We start from the raw sequence: 16948 nt of genomic DNA on the forward strand, positions 1-16948 counted from the left end.
AATCCATGTCTTACAAAGCTGACAAAAGTCATAAACCTGTTGAGGAGTGAGAGTAGAGTGAGCCACTGCAGTGAGGAGTAACCATAGACTGTAAATAAAAGGGAGTAACACACATATTCCAGGTGGAGTGGTTGGCATTGACACCATATTTTAATTTTAATACCATTATAGTATTATTTCAGTTTTGAATGCAGGAGACTCTTTAACATGAATCTACATCTCTATGTGCTTTTTAAAGTAATTTATCTGGGTCCTTTAAATCCTATTTATTACCTACAGCTAAATGTTATCTGACTGACAGTAACCTCTGCATCCTCAGCCTCTGCTGCCTAAAGAAGGAAGAGATTTCCTCTGCATCTCCACCTGAGGTTATCAGGTAGAGTTTAGTGATTTAATAACTGATGATATTGTGATAGTTACACTGTCAGCACTCTGTCATCAGAGTCACACAGCTCTAAACTCTCCTGATGAACTTTAAAGAGGATTCTGCATCATTGCACGTCACAACTTAAGTTAGGTATCAAGAACAGGGCTAACCCACTTTAATGAGGGATGGATCAAATCTTCCGGTGTCACACAGCTACTGCACATATCAGCAAAGACCACACATTCAATGCACAGGTTTAAAGAGGCTGATTCTCAAACCAAAGACAGACACCACAGTTTCTATCCTAAGCTCATGAAAACATGACACCACCTCTGTTGCACAAGTCACTCTTTAATTGAGTTTATTAAAGGTCAAGTGAACAAACAGTTTAGATCTGGGTTTTTTACTTATGAACCAGTTTGAACGACAGAGCCTTGTATATGAAAGCTCTTCATACTGAGCTACAGGGCAGAGAACACAAGAGAACAAGATTCAGCTAAAGGGAAACACACGGAAACTAAAGGTGTTTTTGTTTCATAATAATGACTCTGAAACCAGGATCAATCAATTTCATTTTGTTGTCGAGTTTTTAACATTTCAAGATCAAAAATCTGAATCTGATCCTGCAGGTTTGAATTTGTTAAAGCACATCAGCAGCTCAAATAACACTTTTTAGCTTTAAGTTTAATTTGTAGAAGCACAAGAAAAACTTTACACAATAACAAATCTTTAGTGTCTTCATCTCCTCTCTTATTTATTCATATTTTGTTTTCTGGCTCTACATTAATTTTGGTTTCTTTTCCCAGTCAGCTTTAACTTCTTGATTCCAGTTTCACATTACCTGTTGGCAGAAGGCACAGACTCAGCAAAGGCACCTCACTGACATGAATACTTCATCATTTTTAATCTGTTATTTATAATAAAATTCACACCGTCTCATTTCAATCCTGAGCATCATCATTTTTGGAGATAAACCAGCATGTACACACAGAGATATAACTCAATCCTTAGAGCTTCTCTTTTGTTTTTTTAACTTCATTATTTCACTCAATAAAACACACTTATGACGAAACCTCCGGATTTACACGAGTAAAACTAATCCCTAATCCCCTGTCCAATTATGATCACATAACACATTTTAACACATACATATAATGTTGCAAAGTTGGATGTTGGTGTAACTCTCGGGTGTGTTTTTTTGGCTAATTTGAGAACTTTGCATCAGGCTCTGTCATCCTGTTAGGGACAGCTCCGAGCTGCTAGTCATGCAAAGCTGCTCAACAAGAGCCCCAGACTGACGTAATGAGAGGTCTCCTTTAAAGAGACAGTTCAGCACTTTTTGGGGTACCTCCTCATGCGATGGTCCTCCTGAAAACCAAAACTGTTTTCTGCCTTTCTGACTTTATTGGCTTGACGTCAGATTTTATTTTGCTGGAAATCTGCCTTTCCTCCATCCTGAGGGTTGCTTCAAACATACTCTGCGCAGATCCACAATCCAATTTTTTAAAATACGGCAGCCTTTCCTTGACCTTATAAAAACCCTGCAGTTCAAGGAAGCACCTCAATAAAGCTGGATGCAGATTTTGAGTTTTCCATAGATGTTCTGTTGTTCTCTATGTAGATTATCACATGTGGTGTTTTTTTAAATGATATTTCTCAGTTTGTTTTTGGTATTGTAATTATAATTTTTATTATCATTATTTATTAATTTACTTGTTTTTACTTTTTTTTTTAAATATATTCATATATTGTTATTCTTATAGCTATTTTCCCTTTTCCAGTTATTTATTTTTTAAATATAAACCTATTTATCTTATTGTAGTTTCACTATTATTTATTTTCCCTTTATTTATTTATTATTATTCTAAATTATTATCGTTTATTATAATTGGTTGCTTTTTTCGTTCATTCAATTATTATGTTTCTTATAGAAAAACATTGATATTTTGAATGTAATGTGTAAAAATTTAAATAAAAAGATCTTTGAAAAAAAAAAAAAAAAGAAACATTATATTCACTTTATATGAACTCTGAGACCATAAAATGAGACGCGTATGACACTTTGAATCTGAAGAGTTCAGCTTCAGTTTGACACAGAAGGATTATTTATGAGCCCTAGGTTTAGTTGGCAGTTCATTGATTCAACTTTAGATGAGTCCAGACTAGCTCTTTACTTCAGTGTCCAGCTCAGGTAGTCTGGTTTTATCTCCTGGCTCCAGCACTTTAGGACTCAACCTTCAGGAACTAAACCAAGTGCACCAAAACAACTTCCAAACAATCTCTTTAACAAGTTTTCACACAGGCCAAAGAAAGACATGTAAAGAAAGAGAGGCCACTCTGCTTCAGGCAGTGTCGTAAGTCTGAAATAAGTATTGCTCATAATCACAAGACACCTCTGGGTGCGTAATTGCTTTGATACAATTAAAGGTGCAGTGTGTAAGTTTGAGGATCTGTTAGACAAGATAGTTAAAAGAAAATCAAGCTGTACATGTTCAGTTCTCTTTTGAGAACTTAAAAAATAAACACCTATCAGCCAAAACATCATGGCTGCAATGAAACGTGCTCCTGATGTTTCACTCCTCTCATGTTTGTTAAAAGAGCGGCATAATATCAGGAACACGTTTCAGTACGATTGACTCCAGTGTATGTTACGGCTCTACACACACAAGAAAGAGGCGTGTATAATTATTTTCAAGTATTTTACAAGCTACTTTGTAATGAACTCTTCCCCCCAGACATTTTTGGCAACTCTCAAACCTGAAACTTTTAGATTCCTGCTCCGGAATCAACATGTCCGACTGGTTAAACCTCAAACACACAAAGAATAAAAGACAAAAGAAACCTGCTCCTCGAACCCTGCACCGCTCTCCACAGTCTTAAAAAAAAAAGAAGTAATACGTCAGGAAGCCGAGGAGCAGCAGAACCAGGATCCAGTTGACTGAGTGGATGTAGACTATGACCAGGCCGATGTCGAAGAGCCAGCCTCGCATGTCTGTGAGGTCCAGAGCGCCCAGAGTGAAGCCTCCGTGGACAAAGTGCCAGCGTCTGCCGGCCATCGCTGTGTGTCTCTGATCTTCCGGAGAGAACATGTAAAGTACAAGCACAAGGTTGTCATTTATGTGCAAATGTAAACATTTGCAAATGTGCACCAAGAAGTCTTTCAACCTGAGTCCTTTTCTGAAACGTCTTTACTATCTGAAATTATATTTCATCCTGCAGCAATGACTGAAGAGGTTCGAACATTTCAGTGATATTGAGTTTTATGTTCTCTGCAAGTCAAAGTGTGAAGAACATTTTGACACCATTATCCATATCAAGTTTAGTGAGTTCACTTAGAAACAGTGTTTATCTAACAGGGTGTTTACTGCTGATTCAGAGCTCGTAAAGCTCTCGGTCGGAGCAGAGGATCAGGTGCTGTAAAGATAAAGTCAGATTTAATGGAGAAAAGCGATAAAGTTTCTGCTTTCTGATGAACTTCGGTGATTTCAGGCCATGAGATAAGAGTGAGAATGAGGTCAGTCTGCAGGCGGCTCTGGTGATAGACTGAACCAGCTTTCTTCAAACCACAGCTGCTGCTTTACAGAAGAATATAAAAAAAGATTAAACAAACACAAACAGAGTCTTACCCCAAAAGGTCCGGAAGCGTTTGCGACAGCAGGGCAGCGGCCATTTGGCACACGGAGCATTCTGGAAAGTCTGCTTCCGGGCGTAGTAAACTTTCGGGAAGAAGGTTTTGGCTGTTTGGTTGAGCTCTGAGGAACAAGAACATTTACTTTAGAGACTAATTGATTCAAGTTCCGTTTTTTTCCTTCTATTATTGCAGCCTGAAGAACACTGCGTCTTTTTGTTTCCTAACCAGTTTCTTTTTGAGCAAATAAAAGACCAAAATGAGGACAATTTAATTCACAGTGGGGAGAGATTTTGTATAAAATCCAATAAAAATGTGAATTCTACTCAACCACAAACATTCGTATAGAAGAACCAGAGAAAAACACATAATTACAACCGTTTCTGTTTGATGTACATGTGCAGTTAGAGTTTGTTTGTTCATTGTTTTGTTCTTTGCTGGTAATTATCAAAGCAAATGTTGAAACTCTAAGTTGTTGTTCTTGGTTTCACTTGCTCTAAGTCACTTTCTATACCTGGCTGCTTTTGTTGAAGCTTAATCAAAGGTTTCCTTTATGTTTACTCATGTCATCACAATTATTCAATAAATAAAAAGTAGGGGTGTAACGATTCATCTACATGGATGTATCAATTTATATTCCTATGATCCGACTCCATCGATCTGTGCTCAGCAAGTTGGCCTTCCGGACGACATATATTGATCTAACATCATTTTAAAAGGTAATAAATCAATTGATTGATACTAGGAAATAAAGCATTGGATTTAAAGCTGGCGTTGGTAATCAGATTTAGATACACTTTTTGTTCATGCTAGTTTTCCGAGACTACCAACCCCAGCTTTAAGCACAGCAGACTTTACAGGGATGTGTTTTTTTTTGCACTTTTAATGATAAAGATGTTAAATGTTACTCAATTCAGGCTGCCTGTCTGTGACTTCATCGCCACGCGCCACAAGACAACAAAACATAGCATGACGAATGGCAGAGGAGAAGCCGGGGAGCGAGAAATTATCAAGCCACCATTGCGGTCCAGTGTGTGGAAACACTTTGGCTTTTGCAAAGACGGAGATGTTCTAAATAAGGTCAAAGTAAGAGCAAAAAAGGTTAACCTCCTGTTAATTCAACCTGAAGTGTTGGTTGCACTTTATTCAAATAAAATACGAATGCATTTGCCATTAATTGTTGTTTCCTTGTTTGTTTATATCCATAATTAATTTATATCTGATTCCCATACAAGAAACAACAGGAATCTAGGACTGTCCAGTTTCAAGGTATTTACTTCACAGTCACACGGGTTGTATTTTTGGCTAAAAAGTTACTGAATCAATTTCAAGTCACTGAATCGTATCGTTCTAAATGAACCAATACCGCCCTTTAATCATATTGGCAACCACGAGTCATGGTCATTTTTAAAAAAAGAATCGTTACACCCCTAATAGATATACACTGACACCACTTAATGTTTTCACCTTTACTGAAGGAGGTCTGTGAGATGAGCGTGCGGCAGAGCGGGCACGGCGTGTTTGTCGGTCGGTTCTTGGCGATCGTGCGGAGACACGGCTCACAGAAGACGTGACTGCAGGGCTGACAGCAGTACGGGCTGTAGTAGATGTCCAGACACACGGCGCAGGTGAGGCCTTCTCTTTCCTCCTCCTCGCTGTCCAACACTGAAGCATTCACACTCTCAGCCTGGAAACACACAACGCCTTAACAACAACTGTGTGATCCTTGAGCATTCACGCAACACAAATCCCTCCCCTCACTTGTTTTGAGCATCAGTAATGAGACCCTGCGTACACACACAAAGCGTTCGGTGTAACATCGTCTCACCTGCTCCTGCTCCAGCTGATTGTGCAGCCACCGCTCCCTCCTCCTCTGCTTCCTCCGCAGACTCTTGAGGCGGTTTTTCTCTCTTTTGCTCAGTCTGTTTGAACCCAGGGAGGTTGGAAAGGCTTGAGGCTGAGAAGGAAACCAGAGAGTTAGATTTTTGTTGTCGTCAAATTCCACGAAAACAATACATCACACTTTTCATCGCATGCATTTAAGTTGCACACTGGATCTTAACTATACAGTACATCAATCACAATCCTGATGCTTTACTTAAATGTGCTTCAAAAGGCTGACAAAGAGCCAATGAGCCAGAAATTCATTCCAAGAAGGAAGAAGTTCATGATTGTGAGCCAGGCCAAGACAATATAAATAATATAATACTAATATTTATAATGCATTATTTGGTTTATCATGAGTAACTGTAACTAACCATCTCTTCCTGGTCGTGCTCTGCTACACTGTCAGAGATCGATCTCCCTCTGAGGAACAGGGCCAAGTCAGAGACCTCCTCGTGGACGTCCGTGGTCTCTGGAGAAGACTGGACGTCCTCCACACTCTGCAGCAGCTGCTGATCCAGAGGAGACCATGTCCTCCCAGAGACCAGTGAATGGCAGGTGACCGTGTTGACTGAGGCTTCTCCATCAGAGTCAAACTGCTGACTTACAGGATACGCAACAGATGACCGCGTTGACTCATCCGTCTCCGCACTCCTCATCTCTAAAGCAGACTTGTGTAACGGCCCAGCAGGACAAAAACATGAAGACCTGATGGCTACATCCTCGTCCACGCTGCAGCGTCTCCTGTGAGAGATGCAGCTCAGAGGACTGAAAGAAAAGGACTGGTTGTTTTCACTGCCTGACGGAGGGTGAGAGGACACAGCAGGGCTGCTGGAGGACATCACAGCAACACACTTCTGCTGTAAACCGTCGAGAGCAGTGCGGCTGGATTCAGGCCTCTGCTCTCTGCTCTGAGAGCTGTCTGTCATCAGACCAGTCTGTCCCCTCTCAGGCCTCGTCCTCCTCGGCTGGACAATGAGGACGCAGTTTCTGTGGTCACGATCCACGCGGCTTTTGTTGAGGTGGACGGTGGCATCCAGACCACAAGGACAGTCGATGCGGTTGATGAAGTTGAAGCCGCCCAAACGAGCTGAGCAGTGCTGGCAGTTTAGTTTTCCCACAGTCCACTGGGCCTGAAAGAGAGAGGAGTATCGGTTCTGTTAGAACATTAAATGTTGACTATGATTTAATGATTCATCTTTGAGCTGACACTATCATTTATTTTATTCTCATTAGATAATCTCTTTTTATCCTTAAGTTAGGTGTATAAAATGTCACAAAATAGGAAATAACACTCTTCATATGCTCAAAGTAACAACTTGAAATAGTTTTACTTAGAGTTGAAAACTCAAATATTCAGTGTAATGTGATATAGGAACAGAAAAATAAAGAAATCCTTCAATTTGAAAAACTGGAGACATTGGGCAACTTGGCTCTATTAAATGTTTCTACAAAATTCCATTATTTTGATTTTCTGTTGATTTTTCCGGCATGCATCAGATGTATTACTTCAGCAGTAACACAGATATCAAGCGTCTTAATGGTTGATATTAAATTTGTGGGATTACTGACTGCAGTACCAAGATCTACAGCAGAGGTTCCCAAACTTTTCAGCCCACAACCCCCAAAATATAGATGCCAAGGACTCGCGACCCCCACTGTCCCTCAAAGTGATTTAATGTGGCTTCATTTAGCTGGTCTGCAGAAAATGACCCTACCTAGATGAGCATGTGTCTGTGTTTCCTGTACCTTTATGAATTAACATACTGCTACTGATGCTTTTGATAATTCACTGTTCACTAACACTAAACTTAGGAGTCATCTGACAAAAAGAAAGGCAGAAAACTCATTACATTTTCTATTTTCAAGGTTTTATTTTAAGTTTAGCAACTATTTTTGTCAATATTTATTTTACTAGAATGGGTAAAATGTACAATTTTTAGATGATTTAAAAAAATAAACATTCTGGAAGACATCTCACGACCCCCCATTTGTGTCTCGTGACCCCACAGGGGGTCCTAACCCTCACTTTGGGAACCCCTGATCTACAGGACAAATAGTACATGTATAATGAAAGGGGAGTGGTAATAATGAAACATTTTTTGCACCAAATGTATAAAATTGTTTCAAACATAATTATATGTAAAACAAAATTGTTGCTACTTAATTTTCAAAAACTATGAAACAAATGACAGAGTTCACTTCAGTTAAAGCATAATTAAATAGAAAATGAAAACCTCTTCAGAGTAGCACACATCCCTGAAGTGACACACTTACCTGGTTTACCGAGGTCAGGATCCACTCTGGCAGCGTGTCAATGTTCACATGCCAAATACTGCAAGCAGCCGCCGAGCTCTCATCTGTGTCCTCAACTCGCTACAACAGAAACCCAAACAAACACACGAGATGGATTAAAATAGACCCTGATGAGGGGATGAGTTTGTATTACTGCTTTACAGTCTCTGAACCCTGATGACCCACAACCAGTTTGTGGACTAGGACTTAGGATTTTGACAGCCTCCTGAGTACCTGCGCGAATTTACATGTTAAAATCAATGCATAATCCTCGTAGCAGAGTCGAGGCCTGGTTTCCTCAAAGAATAATATATGATAGTGTTTTAAAAGGTCCACTAACCATTGACAGACATGTTGAGTCGATGATTCCCTTCCGACACTTCCTGCAGCGGAGCATGACTCTTTATTCACCGGCTGTTGGAGGAGACGACAGTGAAGACATGCAGCTCATAACACATCTGCATGAACACACAATCCAGCAGAAGCTTCCTCTTTCCTTTAAGTTCAAACTTAAAGTGAGTCAGATATAGGAGGAGCGATTGCAGGCGGCTGCTTATTTATATATGGAGGTAACCAGATGCTGTTCCCTGTGCAGGGGCATTATATTGATGTAAGTATTTTTAGAGTGACCCTCTTTAAGGTTCTGAGAGAAGAAATCTCTTCAAATCTCAGGTCTACTGGTCAGCAACTTCTTGTGGTCCCTAAGACCAGGATGAAAACCAGGGGTGGTCGGAACGAGCTGCCCCCCCCATGTAAGACTGTCCCCAATATTAACGACTTTTAAATCCTGTCTTAAAACATATTTCTCTGTCTGTTGTTTTATTTTTATTTGCTATTTCAGTGTTTTTATTTGACTATTTTTTGTATTATTTATTTTACTTTTCAGTGTTTTTTAACAATTTTTTAAAAGTGCTTTATTATGATTATTTTATTTGCTTCTATTTTATTTTCTGACAGCGTTTTATGTTCTGTGTGTTTTAACTCATTTGACCTCACTGTGCAGCACTTTGCTAAACTTCATTGCTCTTTTTAAATGTGCTTTATAAATAAAGTGGATTGGATTGGTTGAGTGTATGTAAATAAATAAACTATAGAGTGTACAGTGTCCTGAGCCATTTGGTACAGGATGTTCTATTTGTTGACTTGTCTGTGACCCAGCCTTCACTGCCACATGTACAGATAAGTGTGCAAACATCGTGTGCAGCATATCTGCAGAAACAGTTCAAACGTGCAATTTACAACTGGGTCACTAGAACGTGTCGATGAGTGGAGGCAGGTTTGCAATACATACAACTCACAGCCTTTCACTTTAGAGTGTGATGGTGCAGAAGTTATGACTCATGATTCAGAGTGTTAACCACTGCTCGTCTTTTAATACAGTCATACCTAGACTCAAGTATACAGCGACCACAAACCACTGTTCAAGATTTATTAACAGACCACAGTCTTAGCTTTGTGCATGACTGATATTTGTTATATTAGTCTGTTATTAACTCTGTTTTATGAGTGCATTCACTTGGGATGTGAGGATATATCGCAAGACGATAAAAAATCGATACAATTAAGGGTGGATTAAATAAGAAAGAAGAAAGAAACGTACTTTATTAATCAAATTCAATTTTTTCACTCTTGTTATTTTTTGGACATGCTACACATACAGTTTTTGGTATATACATACATACAATCATGCACACACATGCACTTAGGGAGAGATGTCAGAGTGAGGATGCTGCCATCAACCAGGGCACCACAAGCAGTTGGGGGTTCGGTGCCTTGCTAAAGGGCACCTCGGCAGTGCCCAGGCAAGTGAACCAGTACCAGTCCACTTGCCAAACTTCGTCCGTACTGGGACTGGAACCGGCAGCCCTTCGGTTCCCAAGCCAAGTCCCTGTGGACTGAGCGACTGCCACCCCCAAAATTGACTAAACAAAATTTGTATTGGGATGCTTCTTTTAGATAGTAGAAGTGATTAATTAATTGATCGTTAACATTTCCAAAAATCGATCATGGAAATACTTTTTACATCCCTAATTTAAAGAGATGTACCTTATTTGTTTTAATATTTAATACTTTCATTTGGGAATTGTTCACTTTCAATTTCTCCATAATTGTTTTAATTTTCCAACAAGGTTTTTTTTTGGTTTGGTGATTTTAGTTTTTTTTGCAAGTTGCAGAAAAAAAGTGTGCAGTAGTTTTAGTTGAGTTACAACACACCTTAAAATGAAAAAAGGATTACTTTGTATACAAAGAAATTTAAGAGAAAAAATATTGCAACTGTCCATATCTGAGAATTGTAATAAAATAATTGTTATTTAAATTTTGAGTTCAATCCAGTTTTCTTGAAAATCGTTAGAGAATCGCATCATGGGTTAAGTGTATCCTTACATCCTTAGTATTCACTGCAACAGAGCATATTTCATAGCATTTCTAGGAGAGCAACTTTATTATAGCTTTCCCTTTACATGACCTCTGACCCCAACATCAAGGTACTGAGTAAACTGTAAATATACAGCGTGTTCAGTTAAACCCTTGTGAGCACACGAGGATAATTTACCAAGATGTCTTTAATGCACTATTTATTTTATCACATCTGGAAAATGTGTTTTAATGTAAGTTTGTTTACATTTTCAACCTTAGCTCATGTAACTCTCTTACCTTTTAAGTGTTTCATCACTATGCTATGTCCTCGCAAAGCAAACTTACTCTGCTTGTCATAGGCTTTCTATGAGATTTTTAAATCTGCTGGAGGTATTTGCTCCATGCAGTGAAAACAGGAGCATGAATTGAGGAAGGGAGGGTATTGATGTGGGTTGTTGAGGCCTGGCTTTTTGATACCAGAGGTCCTGAATCTTTTCCACAGCACAGGATGCATGGTCATTTTATCAGTGCTAGCTGTAGGTTTAAATGCATTATTGTCTTAGTATATAATTGTACTGTTGCATTCCTAAGCGGTTGGAATGTGATGAATCCTCCCTACTCGAGTATGTGAGAAGTGCTGGAGGCTACATGGTCTCTCCTGATCGTATTTAGCCTAAATAAGTCGCTACAACATAAACATGCATATGAAACATCAACAACACGTTTCTGTTATGATGGTGGAATAACTACAGCTGATGTTATGTCACGTGTGTATGTTCAGTACACAGCTAACATCAGAAGTTAGCTAACACGCTGGAAGAATATAAACAGATGTCAAACAGGATCTCTGAGGGCGTTCTCCCCGACATATAAAACTCTTCAGATAAAGACATTCATGAAATATGATTTTTAAAGATGTAGACCCGCCTACCTGATAGTTAGGGAGACTGTCGGAGTCGTGCTGTAGGAGAAATCCTGATAACAAATACAAGAAAGTTCAGCAGCCTCTGGTTTTAGTGAGACCGTGACGTCACAAAAAGTGAAACTACGGTGAGTCTAATAGATCAAAAGTCATGTTTTGCTTTCGCTAAAAATACACAAATAGAGCTGCAGGGAGACTAAGAACAGAAATAAAATAAAACAAAAAAAAAAGTAAATAGAGACGAAAATTAAATTAATGAAATATTTATATACAATAAAACATAATACAAATAAATCAAATGCATTAAAATAAAATAAAATAAAATAAAATATAATTCGTTGATTTGATTTCACGCTGTGTTGACACCATAGACTGTAAAAAATACACATCAGATGTTGACACATCTGTTAAACTTTCTGGTCTGACCAAAATGAACAAGATAGAAATTATTGTCAATGCATAACTTTATTGCAAAAAGTCACCAACTTGCAAATATTAATTATCTACTACTTGTAAATTAAATACTTACCATGTATATATCACCTTCATTCCCAGCACCTTTGTACATAGATAATTCTAACAATTCTAACTTCTGTAGATACTTTATTATTTTAAATTTATTCTATTTCTATTTTATTCGTATTTATATCTTTTTTTTATTCTTTCTTTCTTTCAATCATTATGTTAACTGAATGTTATATAACATTGTTATTGTAACTACAACTCATGGTCATATTACACACCCATATTTATTTTTATTTATTGCTTAATCTGTCATTACCAACCATAATCACACCACGTCAACCTGTCACTACTGAAACATTTTTAATACTGCCTGTAATTACTTCTATTTAATCTAAATTCCATTGTAACATTGAATTTATCTAAATTGTATTCTAGCTTTATTTATCTTATTTTATTTTATTTATTTATTTTTTATTTTACTTATTATAACTTCTTCTTGATTGTACTTATTTCTGGGTTGCTGTAACAACCCCCCGGGATCAATAAAGTAATATCTTATCTTATTTTATCTTATTTCCCCCCGGGAAAAATAAAGTATCTCTGATTCTGATTAATATTAACAATTGTGATGGACGAAAACTTGTGATAATTTAAAAAAATATGGTTATTTGATACCGTAGATGTCAAAAATCGCAAGTGTTCACTTGTTTTAAATAAGTCTACAATGTAAAAGCTGCAAAAGTACACCGTGTACATGTAGTTAAAATGCAGAAATGGAGGCCACATTTGATTGACTCGTACCTTGCAGTGGAGGAAAAATATAGCAAGCTCAACGTTCAGCTGATTGTTTGCAGGACACAGTGGAGCTCTTTGTATTACCTCTTGATGCAGTGTTTTGTTTTATCATTTTTATTTTATTGTAGAAATTTAGAAATATTGTTTTGAAAAATATGTGGGCCTAATATGCAAGTCTTCGTTTGTCCAGCCTGTATCAAGTGACGCAGACTGACGCCAGGTGGCAGTGTGCCACACCTGGAGGTCCCAGAGCGTTGACCATGGTGCTGAAAACTCACAATTACATCTCACAATAGAAAGTGATTGAGCTATAGTTGGCTTCTGATCCTTGATACTGTGCAGCAGTTATCACATTACAAGATAACTTCTTTGGACCTTTATTTTGAGCATTATCAGTCCACTGTGCAACACGTTCACTGTTATTCATTGGATACAGAGAGTCAAAACTGAAGCTGCTAAAAAGACAAATAACAGCTCCACACTGCTTCAATACTAAAGAACTGGAACTACTTGAAAGCAATGATTAGAATAATGATTTATTAGTTGTGATAACAGTATAATATTACATATATTCGAATTATTTTGTGAAATCATCAACGAAGTAAAAGTTGTAAAACAGTGCCTTTACTGTGCAGACCAGTTCACTACCATCTATAAAATGATACTCCAGAAAGTGTTAATTTCTCAGAAGACATTTTGAGATGCTGCTGTAAAATATTAGAAACTTATTTTCTCTCCCAATTAGATTAACCCACTTATATTAAAATGTGCAGCGATTAACTTGAACGTGCAGCCTTAAGAGCGTTACAGCAGAGACAAAGTATTTAAGTTAATCTGTGTTTGTTCAATAACACCCTTGTCTTCCCCGCTTCAGCTGCAGACTAAACTGAGACCACCAGCCAGACTCTGTAACATCCTCACTGCAGGTGACGCATTTTCCATCACGGGTATAAATACGCAGCATCATTCTCCTTCAACAGCCGACACTCGCAGTTCAGACTCTTCGCTGCTCACACTCCTGCAGTCCAACATGCGCTCCTCCTGGTGCGGCGGTGTGATGCGCACCGGGCTCTCCACAAAGTGACAGAAGCTCTAAAACACCTCAACAATGGACGGCACAAACAACACGACAGATTGGTTTTTGTTTCAGAACTCTTCAAACTCAACACAACCTGAAGAAGAGGAGGTGAAGCTGAGCTACCAGGTGGTCACATCCTTCCTGCTCAGCGCGCTCATCCTGTGCGCAATCTTTGGGAACGCGTGCGTGGTCGCAGCCATCGCCTTGGAGCGCTCTCTCCAGAATGTGGCCAACTACCTGATCGGTTCTCTGGCTGTCACAGACCTGATGGTATCGGTGCTGGTGCTGCCCATGGCGGCGCTTTACCTGGTCTTAAACCGGTGGACTCTCGGGCAGATACCGTGTGACATCTTCATCTCTCTGGATGTACTGTGCTGCACTTCATCCATCCTGCACCTGTGCGCCATCGCCCTGGACAGATACTGGGCGATAACTGATCCTATAGAATACATGAAGAAGAGGACGCCGAGGAGAGCAGCAGTCCTCATCAGTGTCACCTGGCTTGTTGGATTCTCCATCTCAGTGCCGCCCATGTCGATCATGCGCTCCCAACCCGGCAGCATGGCAGAGGACAGAGCGAACCCGAAACAATGCAAGATCAGACAAGACCCCTGGTATACGATATACTCTACATTCGGGGCTTTCTACATCCCACTGACTCTGATGCTGGTTTTATACGGCCGGATCTTTAAAGCGGCCAGGTTCCGGATAAGGAGGACTGTGCGTAAAGCGGAGAAAAAGAAAGTTACCGACTCTTGTTTGGCTTTGTCCCCCGCCCTGTTCCATAAAAAGACTCAGGGAGACGCGCAGGGTAAGACCTGGAAAAGAAGCGTGGAGCCCAGGCCGCTGCCGACCGTCAATGGCGCAGTGAAGCACGCGGAGGACGGCGAGTCTCTGGAGATCATCGAAGTGCATAGCAACTCCAAAGGGAACCTTCCCCTGCCCAACACCCCGAACCGCGTGCCACTGTTCGAGAACAGGCACGAGAAGGCGACCGAGGCGAAGAGGAAGATCGCAATGGCACGAGAGCGCAAGACTGTGAAGACTCTGGGCATCATCATGGGCACCTTCATCCTCTGCTGGCTGCCCTTCTTCATCGTCGCCCTGGTAATGCCTTTCTGCAAGGAGTCGTGCTACATGCCCCGCGCGCTGGAAGATGTCATAAACTGGCTGGGTTACTCCAACTCTTTACTCAACCCCATCATCTACGCGTACTTCAACAAAGACTTCCAGAGCGCTTTCAAGAAAATCATCAAGTGTCATTTCTGCAGACCGTGACTGAAAACCAAACAGCCTTTAAAAGTGGCACAAACGATGGTTCTGCTACAGATTGATGTAATAACTGAACAAAGGGATCATACATTATCGGTCATCACCATCGGTATCAGTATTGAATGTTCCCAGACATGTCTCTAGTCTATGCATAGATAAAGCTGTGATGTTCCACTGAAGCTCCATCTTCATCCTGTTCTGTCATGTTCAATAAAGAGATACTTTTCTAGAACTTTCAGAAGTCGTGATTTTAACAGGAATATCCAGTCTGCTCATAAAACTGAAGTTTTTTTTAAAAAAAGCTGAAAAATCAAGGGGGAAATATTTCCCTCTGCACAAAATAAAATAAAATACATAATGTGGTTATCCTTATAGCTGATAATAATGGAACTAAACGCTTGATTAAAATGCTGATTTCCTGCCTCTTGCTGTTTTAGAAGTTACATGTCTTTGGATTCAGGACTGATACAGGAGGCATGATAATTGAATGCATGGTGAGAGGTGTATCACGCCTCTCTGGTGCTCATCTATATCACATTAAACTCTGACTTGTGATTGTTATAGTTGAAAGAACATCATTTAAAGAAAGTGAACATGATGTTACTGCATTTATTTATTGACATTCACTTAAAGCAGCCTGTATCCTGCAACACAACAATGGATTTCAGAGTGGTGTATGAGCAGATCTCTGAAAGCAGAGCTGTAACTCTCTCAGAGACTCCTTGATGGAGACGGTTATAGAGTTAACATAACAGATACAGTTATATGTGCTTAAATCTGGCTTTTTTGTTAGCATATCCATGAAGTTATTCTAAAAAAAAAACCGAATGCCTTAGACTAATGAATGTCACATCAACGTCACATTAAGACACAGTCTTAATGAAGCCATGATACAAACTACATGAAATCATGCATCATCAGGGGTTGAAAACAAAACTTAAAGCTCCTGTGAGGATATTATTACTGGTTATCAAACAGACTGAAAATTCACACAACTCAAAGATCTTTAAACTGATCATAAAACTGACTTAAATTAATTAGGATGTTTTCTTTATCTCCTAAAAAAGGCAAACAACACGCTCAGTGACAAGACTGATGATTCTTATGTTTTAGTTTTAATGTCTGTAACTTTAATGAGGGGGTAGATGTCAGACCAGCTAACTGACAACAGGCAAATAAAAGCCTTTTTAAAAAACAGGCAATTTTAAAAGTGAGTAATACGTCTGAGGAAAAATGTAAGCAGGGTGAGATTTTTTCACCTGAAAGATGATGAACAAAGACTTAAGAGCCATTACTTTGTCCACAGGGTGAGATTTTTTCACCTGAAAGATGATGAACAAAGACTTAAGAGCCATTACTTTGTCCACAGGGAACACTGACACAAACACAAAGTTCCTCACTGATGCTATAAAATTAACCTTTAAGTTTAACCATTATTTGTTGATCTCAGAAATTGAGAAGAGCGTTGAATAATTTCTCAACTTTTACAGCCAAGAGAGTTGAAATTATGATGTGGTGAAGATCAGGGGTTCCCAGAGTGTGGGTCGGGACCCCCTGGGGGGTTGCAAGACACAAATGGGGGGTCGTGAGATGTCTTCCAGAATGTTTATTTTTTTTAAATCATCTAAAAATTGTACATTTTACCCATTATAGTAAAAAAAATATTGACAAAAATAGTAGCTAAACTTAAAATAAAACCTTGAAAATAGAAAATGTAATGAGTTTTCTGCCTTTCTTTTTGACAGATGACTCCTAAGTTTAGGGCTAGTGAACAGTTAATTACCAAAAGCATCAGTAGCAGTAGGTTAATTTATAAAGGTACAGGAAACACAGACACATGCTCATATAGGTAGGGTAATTTTCTGCAGACCAGCTAAATGAAGC

At 39.1% G+C, this 16948-nt stretch overlaps 2 protein-coding genes across 5 annotated transcripts; one reads left to right on the forward strand and one right to left on the reverse strand.

Annotated features, from left to right (window-relative positions):
• Positions 1 to 2436: 2436 nt before the first annotated feature.
• On the reverse strand, positions 2437 to 11576 carry rnf180 (ring finger protein 180). Of its 4 annotated transcripts, none has more exons than XM_034709805.1 (8): positions 11464 to 11576; positions 8515 to 8588; positions 8157 to 8255; positions 6254 to 7012; positions 5824 to 5952; positions 5463 to 5660; positions 3994 to 4119; positions 2437 to 3440 (listed from the first exon to the last, which is right to left on the reverse strand). In XM_034709805.1, the coding sequence occupies exons 2-8, from the start codon at positions 8569 to 8571 to the stop codon at positions 3321 to 3323; spliced, it is 1488 nt and encodes a 495-aa protein (XP_034565696.1). In that variant the 5' UTR covers positions 8572 to 8588; positions 11464 to 11576; the 3' UTR covers positions 2437 to 3320. The 4 variants fall into 4 exon arrangements, with proteins under 4 accessions (XP_034565696.1, XP_034565695.1, XP_034565698.1 ...); XM_034709804.1 differs by having other exon boundaries at positions 5463 to 5682; XM_034709807.1 differs by lacking the exon at positions 2437 to 3440 and adding an exon at positions 3507 to 3781.
• On the forward strand, positions 11549 to 15296 carry htr1ab (5-hydroxytryptamine (serotonin) receptor 1A b). The gene is made up of 2 exons (XM_034709808.1): positions 11549 to 11582; positions 13589 to 15296. Exon 2 carries the CDS (start codon positions 13823 to 13825, stop codon positions 15068 to 15070), a length of 1248 nt encoding a protein of 415 aa, XP_034565699.1. The 5' UTR covers positions 11549 to 11582; positions 13589 to 13822; the 3' UTR covers positions 15071 to 15296.
• The last annotated feature ends 1652 nt before the right edge of the window (positions 15297 to 16948 follow it).

The sequence above is a fragment of the Notolabrus celidotus genome, chromosome 19, assembly GCF_009762535.1.
Source record: "Notolabrus celidotus isolate fNotCel1 chromosome 19, fNotCel1.pri, whole genome shotgun sequence".
Taxonomy (NCBI): Eukaryota; Metazoa; Chordata; class Actinopteri; order Labriformes; family Labridae; genus Notolabrus; species Notolabrus celidotus.

Coding starts and splice junctions, on each gene's coding strand:
- rnf180 (XM_034709804.1), bottom strand. CDS start 8,571: ATGCTCCGCTGCAGGAAGTGTCGGAAGGGAATCATCGACTCAACATGT. Junction 8,256..8,514: donor ACTCAACATGTCTGTCAATG/GTTAGTGGACCT, acceptor TTTCTGTTGTAG/CGAGTTGAGGACACAGATGA. Junction 5,683..5,823: donor ATCAGCTGGAGCAGGAGCAG/GTGAGACGATGT, acceptor GTGTGTTTCCAG/GCTGAGAGTGTGAATGCTTC.
- htr1ab (XM_034709808.1), top strand. CDS start 13,823: ATGGACGGCACAAACAACACGACAGATTGGTTTTTGTTTCAGAACTCT.